We start from the raw sequence: 21,207 nt of genomic DNA on the forward strand, positions 1-21,207 counted from the left end.
ACAATGTTGCTGAAGAACCACCACTCAGGAGCACCCCTTATCGACATCGCTCAGGTAGGATCTCCATAGAGGCAGCAAACCTCCTTTGTCCATGCAGGTGTGTACCAGCTAGAAGAATCAGAAGACTGCTGCGGCGACATCGCACGGTTGTTTAAAGGTAGCGTATAAAGAACTATCTTTGAGCATGAACATGGGAAGCTGGATAGGGCTTCACAATACAGTAGCTGTGTAAATGGTAGACGTCTTTCCCCAGTGGTTTTTCGTTTCCGGTGTAAGGTGAATGTAAGAACAGCATATATACAATAATAAGCTTTCAGCGGCAAAGATCCACAGCAATGCCAACAATGTATTTCGGTTATTCGTATGATATATATTGCCAATATGCTTAGTTTTCAATTTTGGCTTATACAGTACATGAACTAGGTTGACCTTTGTACGCTGAGCAGAACTAAAAGGTTCTCACTCTTCTGAATTTCTTGGCGCCCGAATATCGTACTCTCCGCTGTATTTCAGTCAATTCCCTTTTTCTATTTTTGCGATCTTTCGTTATTCTGGGCATGAATGCAATATAAAATTGAAGGTTTGCCTTTTTATCTCTAACTATAGAAAACTAGTTGGTTGAACTTTACGATTTTTGTTTGCAAATTCGGCACACTTTAATTAGCGCTTATTCAGGTACTGAACACAGTTTGTGGATTTCAGGTGAATATTACAGACAACGACTGAATTAACATTTTCTGGTATTTTAACCTAGTACTTGTGAGCGGCCAAAAGTCACTTGGAGTTTATCTGTTTCTTACGTCAGCCTGAGCACTCGATTCGCCAGTTTTGAGGCGCAGTGACAATTTAGAAAGGGAATAAAATATTGTTAAGCAATACAGTGTAACGAAATACACGTTAAAGAAACTTTGCAGAGACAATTCGCAGAAGCTGTAGTTTCAAGTACAAAATTCGCTGAATAGGCTTCCGTAATTTCCTTAAATTTATTGTTTTCCCTTTCCACATTTGAACACTTTTCCTCGAAATTACCTCTAACACAGCGCTCAAGTTAGTAATGTTGGAAAGCATATTTATGATGCAGAAGTGCCACAACGAATTTAAGCGTGCAAAAAAAAAAAAAAAAACGATATTTCCTAGCCTTTTTACCTGTTTTCACCGAAAAAATTTGCTCATTTCTACTCTAGGATTATATTTCTAGTTCCGCTTCAGTAGCATGTATATGCCGTCCTTCAGTATTGATTTCAAATCGAAGCTTCAAGTCATGAGGAAAAGGTAGATATGCGTAAAAAGCACTGTTTGCGCCAAGTTTCATAAACCTTTCTTTGTTTACAACTTCGATATGACATTTCATAAATTTTATTTCTAAAGTCTTACCTTTGCGACAAACTGTTGCTAAGCACTTACAACAGTGCTTGCTGGAAGAATCAGTAGAAAAAAAGGTAACTAAAGTTGAAAGATGGGATCTGTCAGACAAAATAAATTTAGGAGATACTTAAGCTTCATCTTTATTGGCTCCCGTTCGCAGTCCTCCCTTCATGTACATGCACCTAGCTACTCGCTTAATATCTAATTCTGGCATTTATTTTGCCGCTATTATATCGCCCATAATAATTAATTCTTAATCTACACATCATGTGAAACGCCACCTAACACAGGTATAAAGTCAAGCATTAGCCAAGCCATACGAGCGGGCCTGCGTGGTCTATACGGGTAGCATTTCTGTCCCCTGATCCATGGATTCCGGTGGGTTGGATTCCCACACCAAAGAAACTACCCGAGCTTACAGCTCCTGTTAACTCGGCCATATCACGTGGTCTCCTGACGTCCCACAACCTGACAACCAATCAGTGCCCGACCAAGCCACCTGCCAGCTTTGGCTCACAACGCTGACGCCCAAATTCGCCGACGTCGGATTCACCGCACACTTCAAGCTTTTAACGCTGTCGCGTTGAAACTCAGGGACAGCGTACTCGCGTTTTCGACTCCGCTTATGTAGCATGAGCGCCGTGTTAAGGCCTTTCGTTCTATATGACTCTGCTTACATCCGAGTCTATCATACCTCTCGCTTATTCCCTTGAAAAAGAAATAAGAAGGATCGTCTTTCCATTTTGCACCTGTCAACCGTGCCATGGTGGCTCTTCCGTGTACCAACTGTCTCTTGGAAGGAGGCAGCAGAGCAGGTAATAACACAAAGCATAAGAAGCGCGCACACGCACACAAGAACAATGCTGCACTGAAAACTATATTAACAAGAAACAGCACATCTTCTCTCTTCACTTCACGTCTGCAGCCAACTTCTTCCTTGTCTTTAACATCCTTCCTGTTTGGGCAAAAATTCTAATTACTTCTTCAACAAAACCACTGATGGCATACTGACACATTGCTCTCCCGAGTCACAGATTGCATATGCTTCATAAATTTCCCTTGCTAACTTGTCCTTCGTCCTTTTCATAACCTTAACATTGTGAAGGTCAGCCGGACATTTTTGGTCTCTACAACCAACGCAGTCTTTGCAGTGCACCGCAAATGTGTCAGTATGTGTCAGTGTGCCATCAGTGGTTTTGTTGAAGAAGGAATTAGAATTTTTGCGCAAACCGGCAGGATGTTAAAGACAAGGAAGAAGTTGGCTGCAGACGTGAAGTGAAGAGAGAAGACGTGCGGTTTCTTGTTAATATAGTTGTCAGTGCAGCATTGTACTTGTGTCTGCGTGTGCTTCTTCTGTTTTGTTGCCTGCTCGGCTGCCTTCTTCCAAGAGATGTGTGACCAACTAGCACAGCGTTCGACTCTATTATTGTACCAACTGTAGCAGGCGGCGGGCAGCTCACACCCCTGCCAGGCAGCAGGTACAGAAACTGCAGTCGGACAGTTTTCGTCTCCATATTGGTCTTAAAGCTTCGCAGTAAGACAAAAGTGTAAATTGATTTCCTTTGGTTTGGTTTATGGGGCTCAACGTCCCGCAAGCCAACTCAGGCTATGAGAGACGCCGTAGTGGATGGCTATGGAAATGTCGACCACCTGGGGTTCTTTAACGTGCACTGAAATCGCACAGCACACGGGCGCCTTACTTTTCGCCTCCCCTAAAAATGTGGTCGCTCCATTGAGTATTAACCTGCTTCCTTGGTATCGGGAGTCGAGGGACCTATAACCACTGAACCTCCAAGGCAGAACCTCTAGTTTAAGTTAGTTATGTGGGGCTTTATGGTGCATAAGCAACTCTGTCTATGATGCGCCAACCACAAGGTTAGATTATTCGTTAAGTAAAATGCCTTTAGTTATGATGCTCATATTCAATTTAAAACGTGGCGTTCTTAAGAAACGTACAAACTAGAGTAAAATCGAAGAACGATTGTTCGTCTAAAAGAAATGCAGGATGAAATGAAATGTGTTTATACAGTAAAATATATTTTCCTAAGATCCACAAGTCGTGGGCATGAGATTAATATACGAGATTAAAATGTGATTGACTGCGAGCTCATCGCAGCACAAATCACAGATTGGTTCGTCTTTTTCTGTTATGACGGAATTATGTGTGATGTGTGTGTATCCTATAAGCTTCTATAAAACGTTCTTGATGTTGGCACGATTTCCATTCGCCTAAAAAGGGCTTAACAGAACGCAGCTTGTTTTCTTCATTTGCCTAAGCAACTTGCCGCTTAGCTCTTAGTATGTTGCACACCAACTTTATGCAATCTCTGTGAGGTATGCTCATGCTTTATTTTCATGGATTTGTCCTGTGCAGCGCATGTTTCAGTTCTTTTATTAGCCCTAATCACAACATGACTGCGGATCCAGCAGAATTACATTATGTTTTCGGGACGTTATCTGAATTATGTTGTGTAATATATTGCCAATCAGTATTTTAACTGCATTTTTAGAGTTTAATGCAGTGAAGACGCTTAAAGAATCAGTGTATATACGTAATGCTGTTATTGATGTTTTCATTCCTTATTTTGTCCACTGCGATACCAACTGGTTAACATTCTGTTGTAAAAAAAAAATTGCGCTGAGGGAGTCGTACTGATTTCTCTTTTTCATCTTGCACTACGCACTTTCAACACAATCTTTAGTTTTTGAGCCACCTGTATGAAATAAAATGTAGTTCCTATATTTTTCCGCCAGCGCCAGGTATTCTTGTATAATGAGTTCATGTGGCGTCTGCGTTTTCTGAAATATTTTTTATGTGAGCTCACAAACTTTGGGGAAGATGTACAATGATGGTAGTGGTTCACGCCTTGGGGCAATAGTTAGCGCTTAACTCATGTCCAGGTTCTGGCAATATTCTTTAAGATGTCAAATACCAAAAGGGTGTAATGTGCGCAGATTGTCATTATAACCTCCGCAGTGACAATTTTTTAATGGCATTATATGTTCCCCTAACTTAAATGTAAGTCATAACTAACTAAGCATCTTGAACGAAACTACATTTTTCACAAACCACGGTTTATGCTGTGCAGAAATACTTGACAGTTGGAAATTAAGCGCCCCTTGGTGTGAAATGTCACATTATCTGTATAATATAATGATACGATCGTGCAATGCTCCCAACTTGAATTTATTTCGAGTACAAAGACCGCAATGCGGCGCGCCTAAAAAAGAAAAGAAAAGAGCGTCTGACTGCAGGTGCTTACCCCGATACAGTATCTAATTCGTCCTCCTCCTATAACGGAGCAGCTGTCGAATCCGGTTTCTCATTTGTTGCTACATGGTCCGGCACATGCGCACCCTTGCAATCAGTAGAGCGATCTGCCTCGTATTCTGGAGGTACCAGGTTCGATTTCTGGTGCCACCGGGTACGTACCCACCGGTTTCCAATGGGCACAAGATTTTCTTAGGTCTGGTGCTCGTCTGTTCAAGGACGAAATGCTTGGGAAAGAAGTCATGAACCAAAAAATGTACCCATACGGACTTCTGCCGCACGAGGCGGACTAATGGTTGTCCGATAGAACGAATCACTGACCCAGCTGGGCAAGTTTTAGAACAGTAACAGCTCGCCAAGCAGTTTCCCCGACTTACATGAAATCGCCTAGACCGAGCCCCTTCCCAGGAAAATTTGGTCATCGTCGAGCCGTCAAACACACCTAGCAGCTCTCCCACCACGCGTAGCGCACTTGTTTGCCAATGCCACCACGTTGGTCGTGTGTGGGTCCAGGCCATGTTCTCGGGCAGGCGGGGTCCCATCTCCTTGTGGTGCAATTCCATGACGTTCACCCCTGCTAGGCGCAGCACCCCCGACTTCGGTAGCTCTCTTCGCGCCGCGTTCCAAGCGAGAGCCCGATTCTACCAATTTTGTTGCGTTAGCAATAGTGCGCCAGGTTTCAGCCCGTCGCGTAGTCCCGGGAAGGACCACGTTTGACCTTGAGCCGCAACCGAGCCGAATACGGCTTTAACCAAGCCGTATATGAACGTGCCTTAGTGGCCTAGTGGCCTATAGGGGTAACGTACATTCCAAGGTCCTGGCAGGCTGATTCTGACATCACCGTCCTATGTGAAACGAGAGACCCAAGTTGGCAGCTCCTGCCAGCCCACATATAAATCCAGGCTTTAACCAAGCCGTATGAACGCGCCTTAGTGGCCTGTAGGGGTAACGTGAATACCAGGGTCCTGTTACAGTTAGAAATCTCCGTCATGGAGCAAAGAAAAAAAAAAGCTGTACTAGCATGACGAGCGGGGAAACCACCACAGTGTTTCATACTACTACTACTACTACTACTACTACTACTACCCATTGTCCCAATTTTCTAATGTGTGTAGTAGGAAGGATGACAAAGAGAATATCTGTCCCGGACGGAATTTGGCAAGAATGTACGCGTAGCGTCTGGATAGACGTTGTTGTTCATTTTACTCTATTGACTTTTTGTATGCATGAAAAGAAAGATTAATTTAAGAGTTAATGCATTATTTTGAGGCAGTAGATTTGATGTAAATCCTATTACTTTTTGGAAATCTTCATTTATTATACAAAAACCGAGTATACAAAAGTTTCTTTTTTTTATTTTATGGCGTTTACCATCCGAAACCGACTCAGGCTATGAGACAAGCGGTAATGGAAGACTCTTGAAATTTCTACCACCTGGGGTTCTTTAACATGCACTGACATCGCGCAGCACATGTACAGAGTATACAAAAGTAAAACTTCAGAGGCCAAACAAAATTTTGTTTAAAGGTCCCAACAAACAAACTAAACATTACTTCTTTTTGACAGCATAACATAACAAAACCCATTAGAGCAGTAAGAACTGATCAGAATTGCGCGGTGACATGAAATAAACACTTTTTTTTTTTTCAAACACCACAAACAACATTCGTGAACATAACAAAATACAAACTAGGGTGAGTTAAGCAGAAAATGTCTTAGTCGTTCGTGAAAGGCGCGAAGCGTAGGTAAAAGACTGAAAATTATAATCGAGGCTATTCCACAGGTTAGTTACCCTAAAGTCTAGCGTTTGACCGCCATAATTGGTGTGCATAATTAGAAGGAGGAGACCTATTTGTTGTGGGGTGAGTGACGAAGAGATAGTTGTTAATTTTGGTAATGCAATTGCTAACGTAATTCAACTACATTGACGCGATATTTAAAAAAGTATTCAGTAACGCAATTAACTGCTTTTCAAAAGCAATTTTGCCATGTATGTGGAGCAGTGGCTTGGAACGTAATGATGAGAGCGGATTAATGCACACCCTGATGGTGGTCATCATCAGCGCCCTTCACCCACTGCAGGGCGAACGTCTTTCGCATATACCTCCCATTCACTTAGTTATCTGCTACCCGTATCCGCTTGACCCCTGCAAACGTCTTAACCTCATCCGCCCACCTTGCGTCCGTCCAGACGTCCAGTATAGTCTTCGATGTGTGGAAGGGGATAACTATCGTGGACCGTGCAAGCGTTGAGAGCCCTGTAGTCGCCGCACGGACGCCAGTCACCCGGTTTTTTTTTTTTTTTTTTTTTAGCACCAGATGGAGCGGTGAGGGCCAAGTGCTGGAGGAAGGGCAAATAATACCCAGCTGGAGTATGTGTTCGAATTCCCGTTTAGCAAAAGCCAGACGCTCACCGAAGAGGCGGCGGTGACGAGCTGCGGTGGGTTGACCACGTATGACAATGTGGTGGGTTTGCCATGCTTGGGTGGCTAGTGGAGAATTACAAGGCCTCGTGACCTCAGGAAATTCTGTGAGGACTTGGGCGTACGGGTATGACGAGATCAACGTGCGGATGCCAGTGGAAGCGACAGCCGATATAACGACAGTGATGGAAAGGCGCGTCGGGCTGTCAATGAGACGATGGCAACGCATGCTGACGTCCAGATCAAAATGTGTCAGGAAGTCGAATCCGAGGATGGGTTGATGGACATCGGCGACAATTAAGACCCATCGAAACGTGCGCCGCAGGCCAAGGTCCAGAGTGAGAGACCGGAGACTATACGTGGCGACGGAGGTTGAGTTGACCACACGGAGAGTAAGTCCAGGTGACTCGGAAGTACGCTCAGCCTTGGTGGACGGCAGGACGCTGACTTCGACACCAGTGTCGACGAGGAAGCGCAGGTCGGAAATGCGGTGTCCATGACTACGAAAAGGCGGCCTGGGTGAAGGGCGAGGTCACATGCCGCCGTCAGTGATCTCGCAACGCGTTTCACGACCAGTTGCATGGTGGAGTGCATTGGCGGGCGCGGTGAAGGAAGTGAAGGAGATTCTGCCGACAGCGGAGAAACGCGCAACATGATGTCGATACTACGGCATTAACCCTGAGGGTGCTAATGGGGAAGGAAAAGATTATGGCAGAGAGCGGAGGAATCCGCAACACGATGAGAGAGATATATATTTTAATGGCAACAGGAGATGCAACACGATGAGGGTACTATGGGTGTCTACCGGGGAATGCGATTACGGTGACAGCGGAGAAATGCGCAACATAATGATGGTACTACGGCATTATCCCAGAGGATGCCTGTCGAGGAAGAAGAATATGGCGTGAGCGCAGGAAGGCTCAACAGGATTATAGTAATATGACATTAAGCCAAATAGGGTCTGTCGTTGAAGGAAGAAGGAGCAGAGGAATGCGCAACAGGATTATGTTACTACGCGTCTTTAACCCGAAGGGGTGTCTATCAGTGAAGCAAATTATGGCGAGAGCTAAGGAAAGCGTGGTATAATGGCTGTACAATGTCATCAACCCGGAAATGCCAAGCAGGGCAGGAAAGTATGGCGAGTGTGCAGAAGTGCGCTACAGGATTATGGCACTATGGCGTTAACTTCGAGGATGTCTATCGGTGAAAGAGATTGTAGCAAGAGTGGAGGAGGGCACAGCAGAATGATGGTACTACAGCATAACATTTAGGGCTTCTATCGGTAAAGGAGGTTATGGCGAGTGCAGAGGAATGCGTTGCATAATGGTTGTATAACTAGAAGGGAAAGAGACGATTATGACGAGAGCGCAGCAATGCGCAACAGGATGATGGTACTACGGCATTAACGCTGAGGGGGTCTATCCAGGAAGGAGAAGGTTATGTGGAGGAAAGCGCCACCTGATTACGGTACTACGGCATGAACCCAGTAGGTGTCTGTCCGGGAAGGAGAAGATTATGGCAAGAGCGGAGTAAAGCGCTGCCTGATGGTGGTACTACGGCTGTAATCCGGAGGGTATCTATTGGAAAACGATGACTATGACGAGAGCGCAGGAATGTGCAACAGGATGATGGTACTGCGGCATTAGGCCATATGGTGTCTATCAGGAAAGGATGAGGAGAAGGGGGGGAGGGCGAAGTGTAGACGTAACAAAAGTTCATCGGGGCAGAGTTCCGGTACTCCCGGTGAACTTACCGTGGCGCTGCGGCGAAGGCTACGCAGGAAAAGGAAGGAGACGGGTCATTGTCACCCTCATCCAGACTGGCTCTTCGCTTTTCGGTTTAGGAGTGCGAAGGGGTGAAAGGCAAAAGTTGGACAGATGTTAGAGGGTCGTTACTGCTTTCGTAGGCCCCTCTACACATCACGGGAAGAAAGGCTCTTATCCTGCCCTCGTGCTCTTCTCGTGCGCGTCGCTGGTCGAGCGCGCCCGGACAGCGGCCCACGCAACTGGGATACCGTACTATATAGGGACCCCACCTATTTGTAAGGACCAGATCGTCAAAGATCCGGCTAATGCATACCTCCACTTCTTTTAAATCATTAAACCTAGTTTCTCATCACCTTATTGCATTTGTTATTTCACTGCTTTGTTGTATATGTTTGGTTCTATTCCTAATTGTGCAGAAGAGCTCCAACTTGCACTGTAATTATTGTTTATTTTTGCCTGTTTTGTTAAACTGCTTGGTTTGTATTCCCACTCTGCTAAAATCTCAACACTAGGATTGCAGTATCAATAAATAAATAAATAAACATTTTTCACCACCACACCGCTTCCGGCGCTTCCGGCTTGTGTAAGAATGTAACGTGACTATGAGAACGCCGCGCGATAGGAGCGACGCATATCGCCAATCGCACATTTGAATGAGCGCTGCAAAGAATGCGTGCCAAAGAACGCCACGCGACAACAGCGATTCTATAAGGTCTAATCTCACACTTGCAGGAGAAAGTGTGACAGCTAGATAATGCGCCTGTTATTTCCTGTAAACCATAATAACTATATATATAGCATTGCAACGAACGGGCATCAAGCAAAGGAAATTTCATTTCCATTATGCACCAAGATCCCCGGCCTTGCTATCGAAAACTCCACAACGGGCGGGGATATTCCATGCGCAGCGGCAACGCCAAGTCTTTCGCGTTTCTCCAGTGCAGGTTCTGCAGTGCTCTTGGAATTTTAAAGTACTACATAACTAACTATATTTTCTACATTAGGCAATTACAATTTCCGCCGGATTGGCCACTAAATATACTGCTGCGTCCGTGGCGCCATCCGCAGCGGAGGACGCATATTGTACGTAGCTATTTCAGGTGATTCCCGTTCGTGCCAGCTTTTACGTATACATTGTGCCCTTTGAATATGGCCATTATGAGTAATGTTCATGCGTGAATGGCGCATACCCTTTTCGTTAAGCTGACGCACTAATACTGTAATAAATGGGCTCAAGTGAAGCAAGAACTGCTCATTAAAGCTCAGAAAAAAAAAAAAACAGCATTTAGAGACCATAAAAGAGAAAATGACACATCTTCTCTAAGCGCAGTATTGACCGATCTTTAGTGTTAAATACATTAGAGTTCATATATGAGCTTTTTTTCTAAATCGACCCAGTGCTATAGAATCTGGAATTTAATTTCGAAAGTGCTGAACTAAATAATGAAATATTGACCTTTGCACGCTCGCTATTCACCCAGCTGAATAAATTAAAATACAAACTACCATTCATTATATGCCACGACTGTTCATACCGACAAGCATAGCACATACTAGGCTCACAAATGATCATCAGTGTAAAGGTTTCTTCCTGACATATAAGATGTAATGGGCATGGATTAGGCCACAGATTTCGAGAAAGAATTCGGAGCTAGTTCAGCGTTACTTGCATGTCTGCGTGATCTCAGGCTGTCTGCGGCCAGACTGTGGTACGTCCTAAGAAATTGCCAGAAAGTTAGCCATTTAGAAACTTAACGAAAGGTGCGTTCAATCATCTGACGTGAGTACATCGTATTGATGTCAAATTGCATTTCGTGGTACACTTGAATCGCAGATGTGCCGTTTGTATCGTTGTGCACCCACAAACTTTTCCGAGAGTAGAAAAGGAGACCTGTACTCGCGGTTCCGCGCTTATTGCAGCGCCACTGAAAACGGCCTGGTGAGAGGGACCATAGATTGTTTTCCACGCCATATCTATCTGCGCTTAAGGAACAAGCTTTCGCGCTCTGCCGGAGCGACAAATGGCATGCGTCGTCAGCTGTCTGGGATACTTCGGGAGAAGCTATAGGAGGTATTCAAGTGATGTCACCATATTGTGGTGCAGGGCAGAGCTTCAGCAGTGGAAGCCGGAGCAGGCGGTGATAAGGCGACTAGATATGCTTTCAGCCTTTTGCCGTGCTGCATGCACCACAAAATGGCCGCCACTATGACGTAGGTGCGTACTCTCTATAGGAAAGGAATTTTAACAGTCAAACGCACCCCTGTAATTGTCCAGGGTGTGATTTAGGTCTTTAGCTCGGCCCGAAGGACTCACGGCAGCAGAGTTTGGATGCACAGTGGACCATCCCAGCGCCGCCTGTACAGTGTATCCTCGCGCTCTAGCAACAAACCAATTATCTGGACTGACACGACGAGAAGGAACAAACAAATTACTCATGCCATAAAACAAAGTCATTTGTCGCATAACGAATGTCACGTGCGATGTCCAGAATAATTATTTGCCTCTCCTAATGCGGGAAGCTACATTTCCACACATTTATGAAATGTTAACGCGAAAGCATTTCTTGACTCATGAATGGCACTGACAAGATTTGTGAACAGAGAGTGTCCCGCACGAATTCTCAATAAAGAAAAAAAAAAACATTGACGCCGCAGGGTTTCCGACCCGCAGCAATAGGAAAAGTTCAGCTTCCCTGGCTTACGTTCGAAAGCGCTATACTGTCATTGCAGTCGATCACGCATCGTGTAAAAATGCAGCACACTCACGCACTGTGCAGTAAACATTGTCGTCTTCACGAAAATCTGTCTGAGCCACCCCATCATTTAACATAGGTAAATACGCCATACACAAATCATCTGGCCGAGCGTGGCCGACGTCCTCTAGCGTAATAACGGGCGAATACGCCAAGCGGCGTGACAGAACGCGCACCGCTGCACCTAGGCAGACTTAAGTGCACCCCTGAAATATTTTAAAACATAAAGTAAGTACCAGTAATAGCAATAAGTCTTTAATAATTTTGTGTAACCTTGGGAGAATCTTTGAAGCATCATATGCCATTAGAACATACGATTATTCTGGTCAATCGCTTTTTTTTTTTCGTACTAATCATGGCTTCCACAGTCTTCAGCATCACTTGCCGAAGCACCTGAATATCTTAGAGGTAATAACATTTATATACATAATACCTCAAAGTAAAATTGGAACGAATATTTCATAATGCCAAGCATGTAACTCCTCCATCTTTATTATCTCGTATCGTAAAAACAATGCGCGTTGCCATATAAGATGTTTTAGGTCTGCTGTACACTGCTCCTGACAGTGGGTGCATATGTTGGGTTTGAGTGTTTAGTGTTTGCCGAGAAACCACTTGTCAAGTATGTGTGGTGTGTAGGTAGCGTTTGTTATTATTGCGAAAGCAATACTACTCTAGGTTTCGAGCCTTCTGCGTGGCGCGGCCGCACCCACGTGACGCTGTGACGTCACACCCCACGTGACACTGTAGCGGTTGGAGTGGCGCGCTAGTGGCGCAGCTGGTGCTCACGTGATACGTGACGTGAGTCACGTTCATACGGCTTGGTTAAAGCAGGGCTTTATATGTGGGCTGGCAGGAGCTGCCAACTTGGGTCTCTCGTTTCACATGGGACGGATATGTCAGAATTAGCCTGCTAGGACCCTGGCATTCACGTTACCCCTATAGGCCACTAAGGCGCGTTCATACGGGTTGGTTAAAGTGGGACTTTATATGTGGGCTGAGGAAGAAGAAAAAGAGAAGTAGACGCTCGATCAGCCGCAGTTAATGCTTTCGCTCAATATTTGGTTTAGCAGCGTTGAACCCTTGTAATATTTTTAGTTTGTTGGGAAATATCTCTTGTGGCCGAGTGAGCCCTTTCGTATTGCCAAACACTAGCGTTAAAGTTGCTTCATATAACCTAAGCCTGCCATCGTGTTTTATTTTAGTGCGAACATAGTGCATCACTCTCGGCCAGGGGAGCCTTTAGTGAGCATTATTTGGTAGGGATTTAATTCTGTCGAGTTAGGCATGGAGTTGGGGTGTGGGACGTTGTAACTGTCAGCAAGCCCACCTGCTTGCGCCGCTGCGCTTCTCCGTTCCAGTGACGGTGTCCATATAATTCGAATTTCTTTTCCAACTTCCCGCATTCGCTTCACCCTCTTTCTGATATTGTTGGCCACTGCGTCTTCTGTAGTTGGTGCCGTCAGCTCTACAATCACTGCGTATGAGTCGGTTAAAATTCGATATTCATTGAAATTACCTCTTGTGGCTGCAGCGGTCGTAATGGTATTTATGGCTCCCCATATGGCAAGCAACTCGGCGTGTGAAATTGTTCCCCCAGGTAGGTGGCGCATGTGCTGTCCGTTGTGTTGGGGCGCTGGCACACACACCCATGCCACACTCACCCTTCTATTTCCAATTGCAGCGTCAGTGTAGATGTCTACTGTGTCCAGCGGTCTTGTGAGGGTCATTCGCTGTTCTAAAACGGGCCTATCCACCATGTTCCGCCTACTAATAGGTCGCTGTGGCCTTAGTGCGATTTCCGGCGCCTCCCGCGAGAGTGAATTGTCTGTCCCCAGGGGCCTCAGATAAATTGATTCGGTATCGATTTGGTTTTCCCTTGCCATGATCTGCTTCCCTTGCGTTCTGGTTTCTAGTCGGGATTGCATTCGCATTTTTCTTCTCTGATAATGTCTCGTATGGGTGGTATGCTGACCAGCTTAAGTAGCTCTTCATTACGCGTGTGCTTAGGAAGTCCAGCAATGGTGCGGGGAGTGGCCCTGTGTAGCTTTCTGTGTCTTTTAGGTCGCGATCAGGAAATTCATAAACACGTGCCCTGTACAGAATCCTGCCGACAGCAACCTCTCTAGACAGTAGCACGATTTTTGCCGGGCTCCGCCGTATTTGTTTTTAAATCCAGCGAATCACATGAAACATCGGAGCCCAGTTACTCTATAATGTACGAATCCATTTACAAGGACTATTGAAACTAGAAATCTGTGTCCCCAAGAATTTTTTGTTTGCTCGTTTGAAGACGTGATGCTGTGTCCTCCAATATGCAGTGTAATCTGTTTTTGGCGTTCGTGGTATTCTTATCATCTATGCTTATGAGTTGTGAAGAAACAAAATTACGCATATGACATCCCACCCTAGCACATCAGATTCTATCAAGCACTGCAATACAACATTCCATAGCCACATATGGCAGTGAAAGCGGCTTTCTTCGAGTAATGTGAGAGAGGTCGACTTACAGCGTGCACATCAGCAGCATGGCAGAGAACGAGAAACAGCTTGAAGAACCGTGAAGAAGCAAGAAGCTACACTCCCGTCCTTAACTCCCTATATAATTACCCAAACAACGGCTGAGAGCCATCCTTACAGTCAAATAAAGGATTCATTCATTCATTCATTCGTTATCTCGTCTATAATGAGCAACAATCTACTTCAAACAAAATGTGCATTTCAGTGTTTTGTACTCTTTTATGGTTCTTTATATTTCAAGTTAATTAGTTTCCAGTAACCTGTGTATAGTTTGCGTGTGACCTCGCGTTACTGCACTTTTTATTCAGTTTTGTACATAGGTGCCTGTCCGCATATAACCCATTCCAAGACGGGCCGAAACTTTGGTCAAGCTACTATGATAGTTGTTTTTTTTTTGTTTCTGTCCTAGCATTTTTCATTCCAAATGTAAGCTAAAAATGCGTTGAGTAAAGGGTTTGAATAGTTAGTGCACCTGTTCGCTCGATGTTTTGAATGATTTGGCCCCCATTCATGAGTTAAATGACGTTGCTGGCTATTGCTATACTTGCCAGCATACAAAGAGCGTTTATTAACCCGTTAAATGAACTAGCTAAATGATATTCTCAGCACTCAACCATATCTCACCGGTCGCTGGCTTTGATGATGCCACGTATTCTCTACAGCCCATGTAAGTTGCACCCCGCCGAGGTGGCACACTGGATATGGCGCGCGACTACTGTTTCCAAGGTTACGGGCCCGAATCCCGGCCTCGGCGGCCGCCTTTCGGTCGAGGCGAAAGGCCAGTCCTCCACTACGGCGTCGCTCATAGCCTACAAACCAAACAAAACCAAACCCTACAAACCAAACAAAACCATGTAATTTGCTTAATACGATGTAACTTACGCGCGATTCATATGTTGACAAGTCATGTAAGTACCTGTTTGTGAGCATTAAGTAAAGAGGTGAGACAGTAACAAGATAGGCAACTGGTGAAGGATGCTTCAAAACATAAGTTTGAAGGAACATTTAAATTTGTCTTCTTTAATCGTAACCACTTCCTAGAGCGCTGCCTACCAAGTATACCTGCAGGTGTGTTCTAACTCCTTGTGTTCCCTCACCTTTTGCACTGTGAAGTTTTGCTAATTGTAGACACTCTGATCCCGTAAGTGATGTTTTCTATGCTAAACAGCTTTTGCGTCTAAGTACAACTACTACAGGAGGGGAAAATCACCAATCTCCTCTCTCCCCCTTCTCCCTCCCCCTCCTACGGCCAACAGCCTGGCAAATGGAGAGAGAGAGAGCCTTGGAGCCCACCGATTGAGAATCGTACTTGCGTAAGAACCCAGAACCCATACTGCGGCGGCGACATCGCTTCGCAGCAGAAAGCCGTCCGCCTGGCGGCCGAGGCCGCGAATAACCAATGTATATTCGGCAGTCCTTAGTCGTGGAGGTTCCAGCCCCCGTTCATCAGGCCTGCGTGCCAGGAGCGGGGAGTAGGGGCCTCCTAAATCGATGGAAATTAAAGTTTAATCATCATTATCATCCCATACTGTGGCAACCGTAGATGCTAAAAGGCAGTGCTAAAACACTGTCTTGCTTTCATTTGGGACTGCAGTGCGAGCTATAGATGACGTCAGCAAATTGTAGGAGGTATTCTCAAGGTTATTCATAGGCCAAACGCGGCTCATTAAATGCAATTGTAACCTGGTTGATAGGAAAGGAAAGGCGCCGTATCCGTCACACTTCTCCGCGGACCCCTGAACCGCACTGCAAGCGAGAGGACGAAGGTATGGACGAAAGAAGAGCAAGAGATGCTGAAGTAACCGCTGCGGAAGAATGCTTTCAGCCTGGGAATCTAGTAGTCACAGCGATCAGCACAAAGACGCTTCTACGCTTCGTCTACATCTAAATGCAGCCGCGGCTCATTTCCCCCACCCCCTTTCAGAAAGTGTACAAGGAATGTCAGATTAAGCACGACTGTCCTAGAGTCGTAGTACTAGATTCTGAGTCTTATTAAATTATGTTTCTCTCTCTCTCTCTCTCTCTCTCTCTCTCTCTCTCTCTCTCGCTCTCGCTTCCTCTCTTGAAGTCTTGCGTATTGGAAGGACCTGTGATCTGCCAGCTCACGCGTTATTGCTCAACACTCATTGCCCAACGGAAATCAGACAGTTTCAGGTGCATGCGGATTAGTAAGATAACAAAGCAACACAAGTCAGCGGGATAACTAAAATTATTAATGCAGTCAACAGCATATTATTCATATTATAGCTCATGATTTATGCGTGCTTCTAAGCGTGCCGCGACGAATGACGAACACCGACGGAATGCGTCGAGACATTTTCGAGCATTGATGATTCTTTGAATCTGCGAAGAGACTGGAAATGTCGGCCGTCGGCATGAAAAACGTTCAAAAGTCAAGGAACTTGCACAGCTTATGACATTTCAGTTAAGACTGAGAACTTACACCCCCTTTCCTTTGGGTTTATTTCCCACCTACGCTTCCTGCAATGTCCGTTACGGGGGCCGGTATGCGATGTCGGTGAAAAGATACGCTGTTTGACTTTCTGAAACTGACCTGCCGTCGCCAGTGCTGATTGTAGTGAAGACTAAACATAAATGACCTAAATGTTACAGACGTACTCACATCTCCAAACACACAAGAGCGCGCTGAACACACAAAAAATTTCTTTGCGAACTTCGGTACTGCAAATCCGTGGCGCAAAAGCTTCGGGATGCGCTGCTAATTTGAATGTGAAAAGCTAATCCGCAGACGGTATACAGTTTTGCTAGAATAACAACGAATTGTATTGCATTGTATTCGGTTTTATGGCCACAAGCAACTAAGGCCATCATGTGCCAAACACAGGGTTCAGAGTGCGTTTTGTTAGGAAGAACATTTTTTTACAGTTATGTCACAGTTTTTTATAATGTTGATTTATTTGGAAAAATTGAGAACAAAGGAAAATTCGACAAGTACATTTTCTCCGAGGAGAAGGTTTGGGTGCAGTCAGATTAGTGCCGTAGTAGTAATATTATCAGTATTGGTAGTAGGTGGAGTAGGATTAGTGAGATTGGTAACATTTGTACCGTTTTCTGAAAATGTGACAACTATACACTTTCGATTTCGCTGTTCATTAAATGAGAACAATCAAATATGTTTTCATAATTTCTAACAAACTGGCGAGATGAATGAATAAATAAGTAGGGTCGATGATGCATCTGGATTATTACTATATAGAAATCATGGCTGCATGTGCAGCCCATGTAGCCGTATTTTCAGTGAGATAGCCATGATCCAATCCCCCCCTCCCCCCCCCCCCCCCCCCCCCCCTTCCCTTCGTCGCTCACGTTGCTGGCAATTGCGACCAATTGGCCAGAATTTTAGGCCTTAAATTGTGCCTATTCGAGGGGGTTAGAGCTTCTCTTAGGGAGTTTGTCGTGTCTCTGACGCCTTTAAACAGTTTTTTAAACAGTTTAAACAGTGCAATAAATCAGGACGAAGACACAAAGGGAGCGCACATGCTCTTGTCTTCGTCCGTGTCTTTTGTGCTGTTCTCAAAACCATGAACAATCAAGCACCTCTACCCTTGTAAATTGTTTATTTTTGCACTGACGCATAAGCAGCCCTATTCCATTCCATGCATTATTAATATCTGTACCCGCAAGTAACACACAGAGTCGTCATTTCTTTTCTCTATTTAACGTTCTCTATGCACGGTTTTTCCAAACGCTTTTAGTTCTGGCAACACTGCGATTGAGCCTTGTTTAAAACAACTTAGAAGCACATGTTTTCAATTTAAAAACAGAAAAGTTGGGGAGGGTGTGGGATGGTGTGGGAGACATCGCAAGGCAAGGAGTCGCCTGCACAGGCACATTATCAAACATTGCCTGGGATGCCTTATCATATCCGCGTCGTCTGCATGTATCAGCGCTAGTTCGACCACCGAGCGACGCGCGTCGTCTGCACCTGCGCATGCCGGCATATAGTCAAACACTGTGCTGCACTGCGACATTGATACTGAAAACGGTTGGGTTCTCAATATCATCATTAGCACACAGGCTTCTTTACAAATTTCAGAACTGTCCCTCCTCCGATTGGTGTTTGACTTCACTCCTAGCATCGGCAATTCTCCAATACGTCCATAAAGAACAGGACGAAAGGACTCTAGCTGTTCCTAACCCATAAAGTGTCTTTAAAGCCTTTCGTCTCATATTAACGATACGCGTGGTTTTACGGAACAGTCAAAGGCGAGCGCGATGGCCAGCACAGATGTTCTGAGGCCCACTTCAGGAGGACGAAGAGTTGAGCGTTCTGCCGCATGCATGCATGTAAGGGCTCACGGATATCCAGTATATTGCTGTTCATCAAGATGCTAGGGACACTCACCGGCTGAAGCAACGCTTGATATGACGCTACCTGGTACATGAAGGACAAATTGTGTAAAGGTGCATCAGGGGATAGCGTACAGGAAACAGGGACGTGCGGGTGCCAGGGCATGGTGGAGCCCTGGTTCTTAGTACAACGAAACATTTGCTCTGTTATTCAGCTGTCGATGCGAACATGGACCTCCTCTGGGGAGCAGTGATGAACCAGAGTATTTTCCTTTACTGCTCTTGAACAATTTCGGCAGGGGAACGTCTCTGTAACAGAGTGCGGCCAGATTGTGCGTCACGCTCGACTACGAGTGGTCATGCCTACCGATATGAAGGGCCATGCGTGCACATGTATTTAATACTGCTGTATACTAGCCACACTAACTACAAGGCGACATGATTACCAAGCATCATCATTAATTTAATATCCTTCTATATAGTAGCATAAGGATCGCGCGCGGGCCATTTGACGTTAATGATGTTACATCGAAACAGCTAAATTTCTGCGCGAAAAAGCTAAATTTCTGCATCCAAACATCATGCGTGCTGAAGAACTAGTATGTCGCGCTGTGATTTGAAAGTCTTTGTCTCAAACTTCCCGCATTCTTGTGTGTAAATCTTCCCGACTCTTGCGCTGCGCTTTATGCGCCATCGTCTTCATCCTCTGACATCCAATAATTGCCGACACTCGATAAGCAAGAATCCCTTGTTTTGGTATATAGCAAGGCACGTGCGTCCGTAGGCACGTGCATGCGTGTGCGTGTATGTGTGTGTGTGTGTGGGGGGGGGGGGGGGTAGGCTATTGGAATCCAGGTTATCCTGGCTAGACACTGTCTAGGATTCCACTAATTTATTTCTTTTTTGTTTATTTCGGCTCTCACAGTTGTAATCTCTCGACGGCCAACATGACCACTCCAATCGTGGGCTACACGAGCGCCAGGGGTCTGGCCCAGAGCATCCGCAACCTGCTGGTGTACAAGGGAGTGAATTTCCAGGACAAGCGCTACGAATTTGGACCCGCACCGGCCTACGAGAAACAGGGCTGGGCTGCAGACAAAGCCTCTCTGGGACTAGCCTTCCCCAATTTGCCTTACTACATCGACGGTGACGTACGACTGACGCAGACGGTCGCCATTCTACGCTACCTTGGAAAGAAGCACGGTCTTGAAGCGAGGTCAGTGTGGGACAGTGTTCGTGCATAAATGCAGCCGCGTCACATTTCGGTCAGCTAGCATTCAAAAATAAATTTGCTTAGGAGCATGACAACAGCAAGGAGAGCCGCTAATCATGCAGCTCACGCAGTACCCGTTTAAGTGATGCTGAACGATTCAGTATTGGTAGAGCTGCTGCACATACTAAGCGTTTTCAATTTGCGTTGCGATAATATCTGGACGCGTTTCGCAAAGTACAGCACACATATGCTCTCGTGCGAAGCCCATTCGTGGTGATGATAATGACAGCATTCAGCCGAGGAAAGTTTGCTCTAGGCGAGGCTTCCTCAGTAATCTCAATGCGTATCACCCATCCGTGGCCATACATAAATGAATCATTTCTTATCTCCCTCTTATGTGGCACGATGCAGCACTTAATTATAAATAGTCTCCTTACGTGCCCACTATTCTGTCTCTCAGGGACAGGCAGTACGTGCAGGCAGTACGTGCAGTTACCTGCACGTACTGCACAGTGACGCATGAGTTGTCTATATCGACTTCGGACTCATTTCAGCTCCGTGCAGTGCTAGTCTCCTTTGGTCTTTTAGCATTGAAATTAATTTACTTTGCATCGCTCATTCCCAATGTCGTATCACTGTAGTCTCCGTGTTACTTGTGCACGCTGAGCGGGCATCTACTCAGCCGTTCCCTTCAGTACTAATTACGGATACAAAAATTATTGCAATCAAAGAAAGTAGAGAAATGTTTATTTTGTTTGCAGTGTTTGTCAATTCTAAATGAACAGCACAATGATTTATCGGCTAAAAGGTGACTGATTAGAAAGCAGGATTAAAAGAACCCCATGCCAAAGGGGTTCGAACCAACAGCCATCGTCATTCTGGATTATTTCAAATCGCACTTGGTCTTCTGCGTCCCTTGATTACTGGTGCAGGACTGAGCGGGAGGCCACGGAGCTGTCGCTGCTGGAGCAGCAAGCACACGACCTACAGTGGGCGCTCGTGCTGACTTCCATGAACCCAAACACGACCCAGGCACGTGAGGCACACGAACGGAGACTGGTCGACTCTCTTAGCTATTGGCAGAAGCACCTGAAGACGCGCAAATGGGCCCTTGGAGACTCGCTCACCTACGTAGACTTCCTGCTGTACGAGGCTTTCGACTGGAACCGCCAGTACGCGCCCGGGGCGTTTGAAGGCCGTACCGAAATCTTGGACTACTTGAAGAGATTCGAGGAGCTTCCCAAGCTCAAGGAGTACTTTGCCTCGGACAAGTATACCAAGTGGCCTATCATGGCCCCATACATGTTCTGGGGATACAAGTAACGCCCCACAGACATCAAGCCTCGTGACATTGCCAGGGGACGTCAGATTAATTTTATGCTAATAAAATTACACATTCTGTCTTATCTCAGCTATTAAGCTTTGGTTTTGGTTATAACTTCCTGTAGGCCAAAACGACCAAGCCCAGTTGGTTGGTCGACCGGGCAAGGCTGCAGCCGTGGCCGCCGAGCTATTGGCGTTTGTCGCCGACACATCTGTTGCGGTAAGTCATCTTCACGCCCGATGGCGGTCCGTGTCTATTCCG

At 45.6% G+C, this 21,207-nt stretch overlaps 1 protein-coding gene and 1 long non-coding RNA gene across 5 annotated transcripts in view; one reads left to right on the forward strand and one right to left on the reverse strand.

Annotated features, from left to right (window-relative positions):
• The window catches only part of LOC146196886 (uncharacterized), a 111,990-nt gene that overhangs the window by 71,537 nt on the left and 19,246 nt on the right, over window positions 1-21,207 (reverse strand). The window lies entirely within an intron of this gene.
• Window positions 134-21,028, forward strand: LOC146196893 (glutathione S-transferase Mu 2-like). Of its 4 annotated transcripts, none has more exons than XM_084598582.1 (3): window positions 134-157; window positions 19,335-19,625; window positions 20,555-21,028. In XM_084598582.1, exons 2-3 carry the CDS (start codon window positions 19,357-19,359, stop codon window positions 20,943-20,945), a joined length of 660 nt encoding a protein of 219 aa, XP_084454708.1. In that variant the 5' UTR covers window positions 134-157; window positions 19,335-19,356; the 3' UTR covers window positions 20,946-21,028. The 4 variants fall into 4 exon arrangements, with proteins under 4 accessions (XP_084454708.1, XP_084454707.1, XP_084454706.1 ...); XM_084598581.1 differs by lacking the exon at window positions 134-157 and adding an exon at window positions 10,381-10,534; XM_084598580.1 differs by lacking the exon at window positions 134-157 and adding an exon at window positions 10,417-10,605.

The sequence above is a fragment of the Amblyomma maculatum genome, chromosome 3, assembly GCF_055883805.1.
Source record: "Amblyomma maculatum isolate TAMU_Amacu chromosome 3, ASM5588380v1, whole genome shotgun sequence".
Taxonomy (NCBI): domain Eukaryota; kingdom Metazoa; phylum Arthropoda; class Arachnida; order Ixodida; family Ixodidae; genus Amblyomma; species Amblyomma maculatum.

What these genes read in the sequence shown, in the direction of transcription:
- LOC146196893 (XM_084598582.1), top strand. Translation starts at nt 19,357, where the DNA reads ATGACCACTCCAATCGTGGGCTACACGAGCGCCAGGGGTCTGGCCCAG. An exon ending in AAGCACGGTCTTGAAGCGAG is followed by an intron (nt 19,626 to 20,554) that starts GTCAGTGTGGGA and finishes TTACTGGTGCAG; the next exon opens with GACTGAGCGGGAGGCCACGG.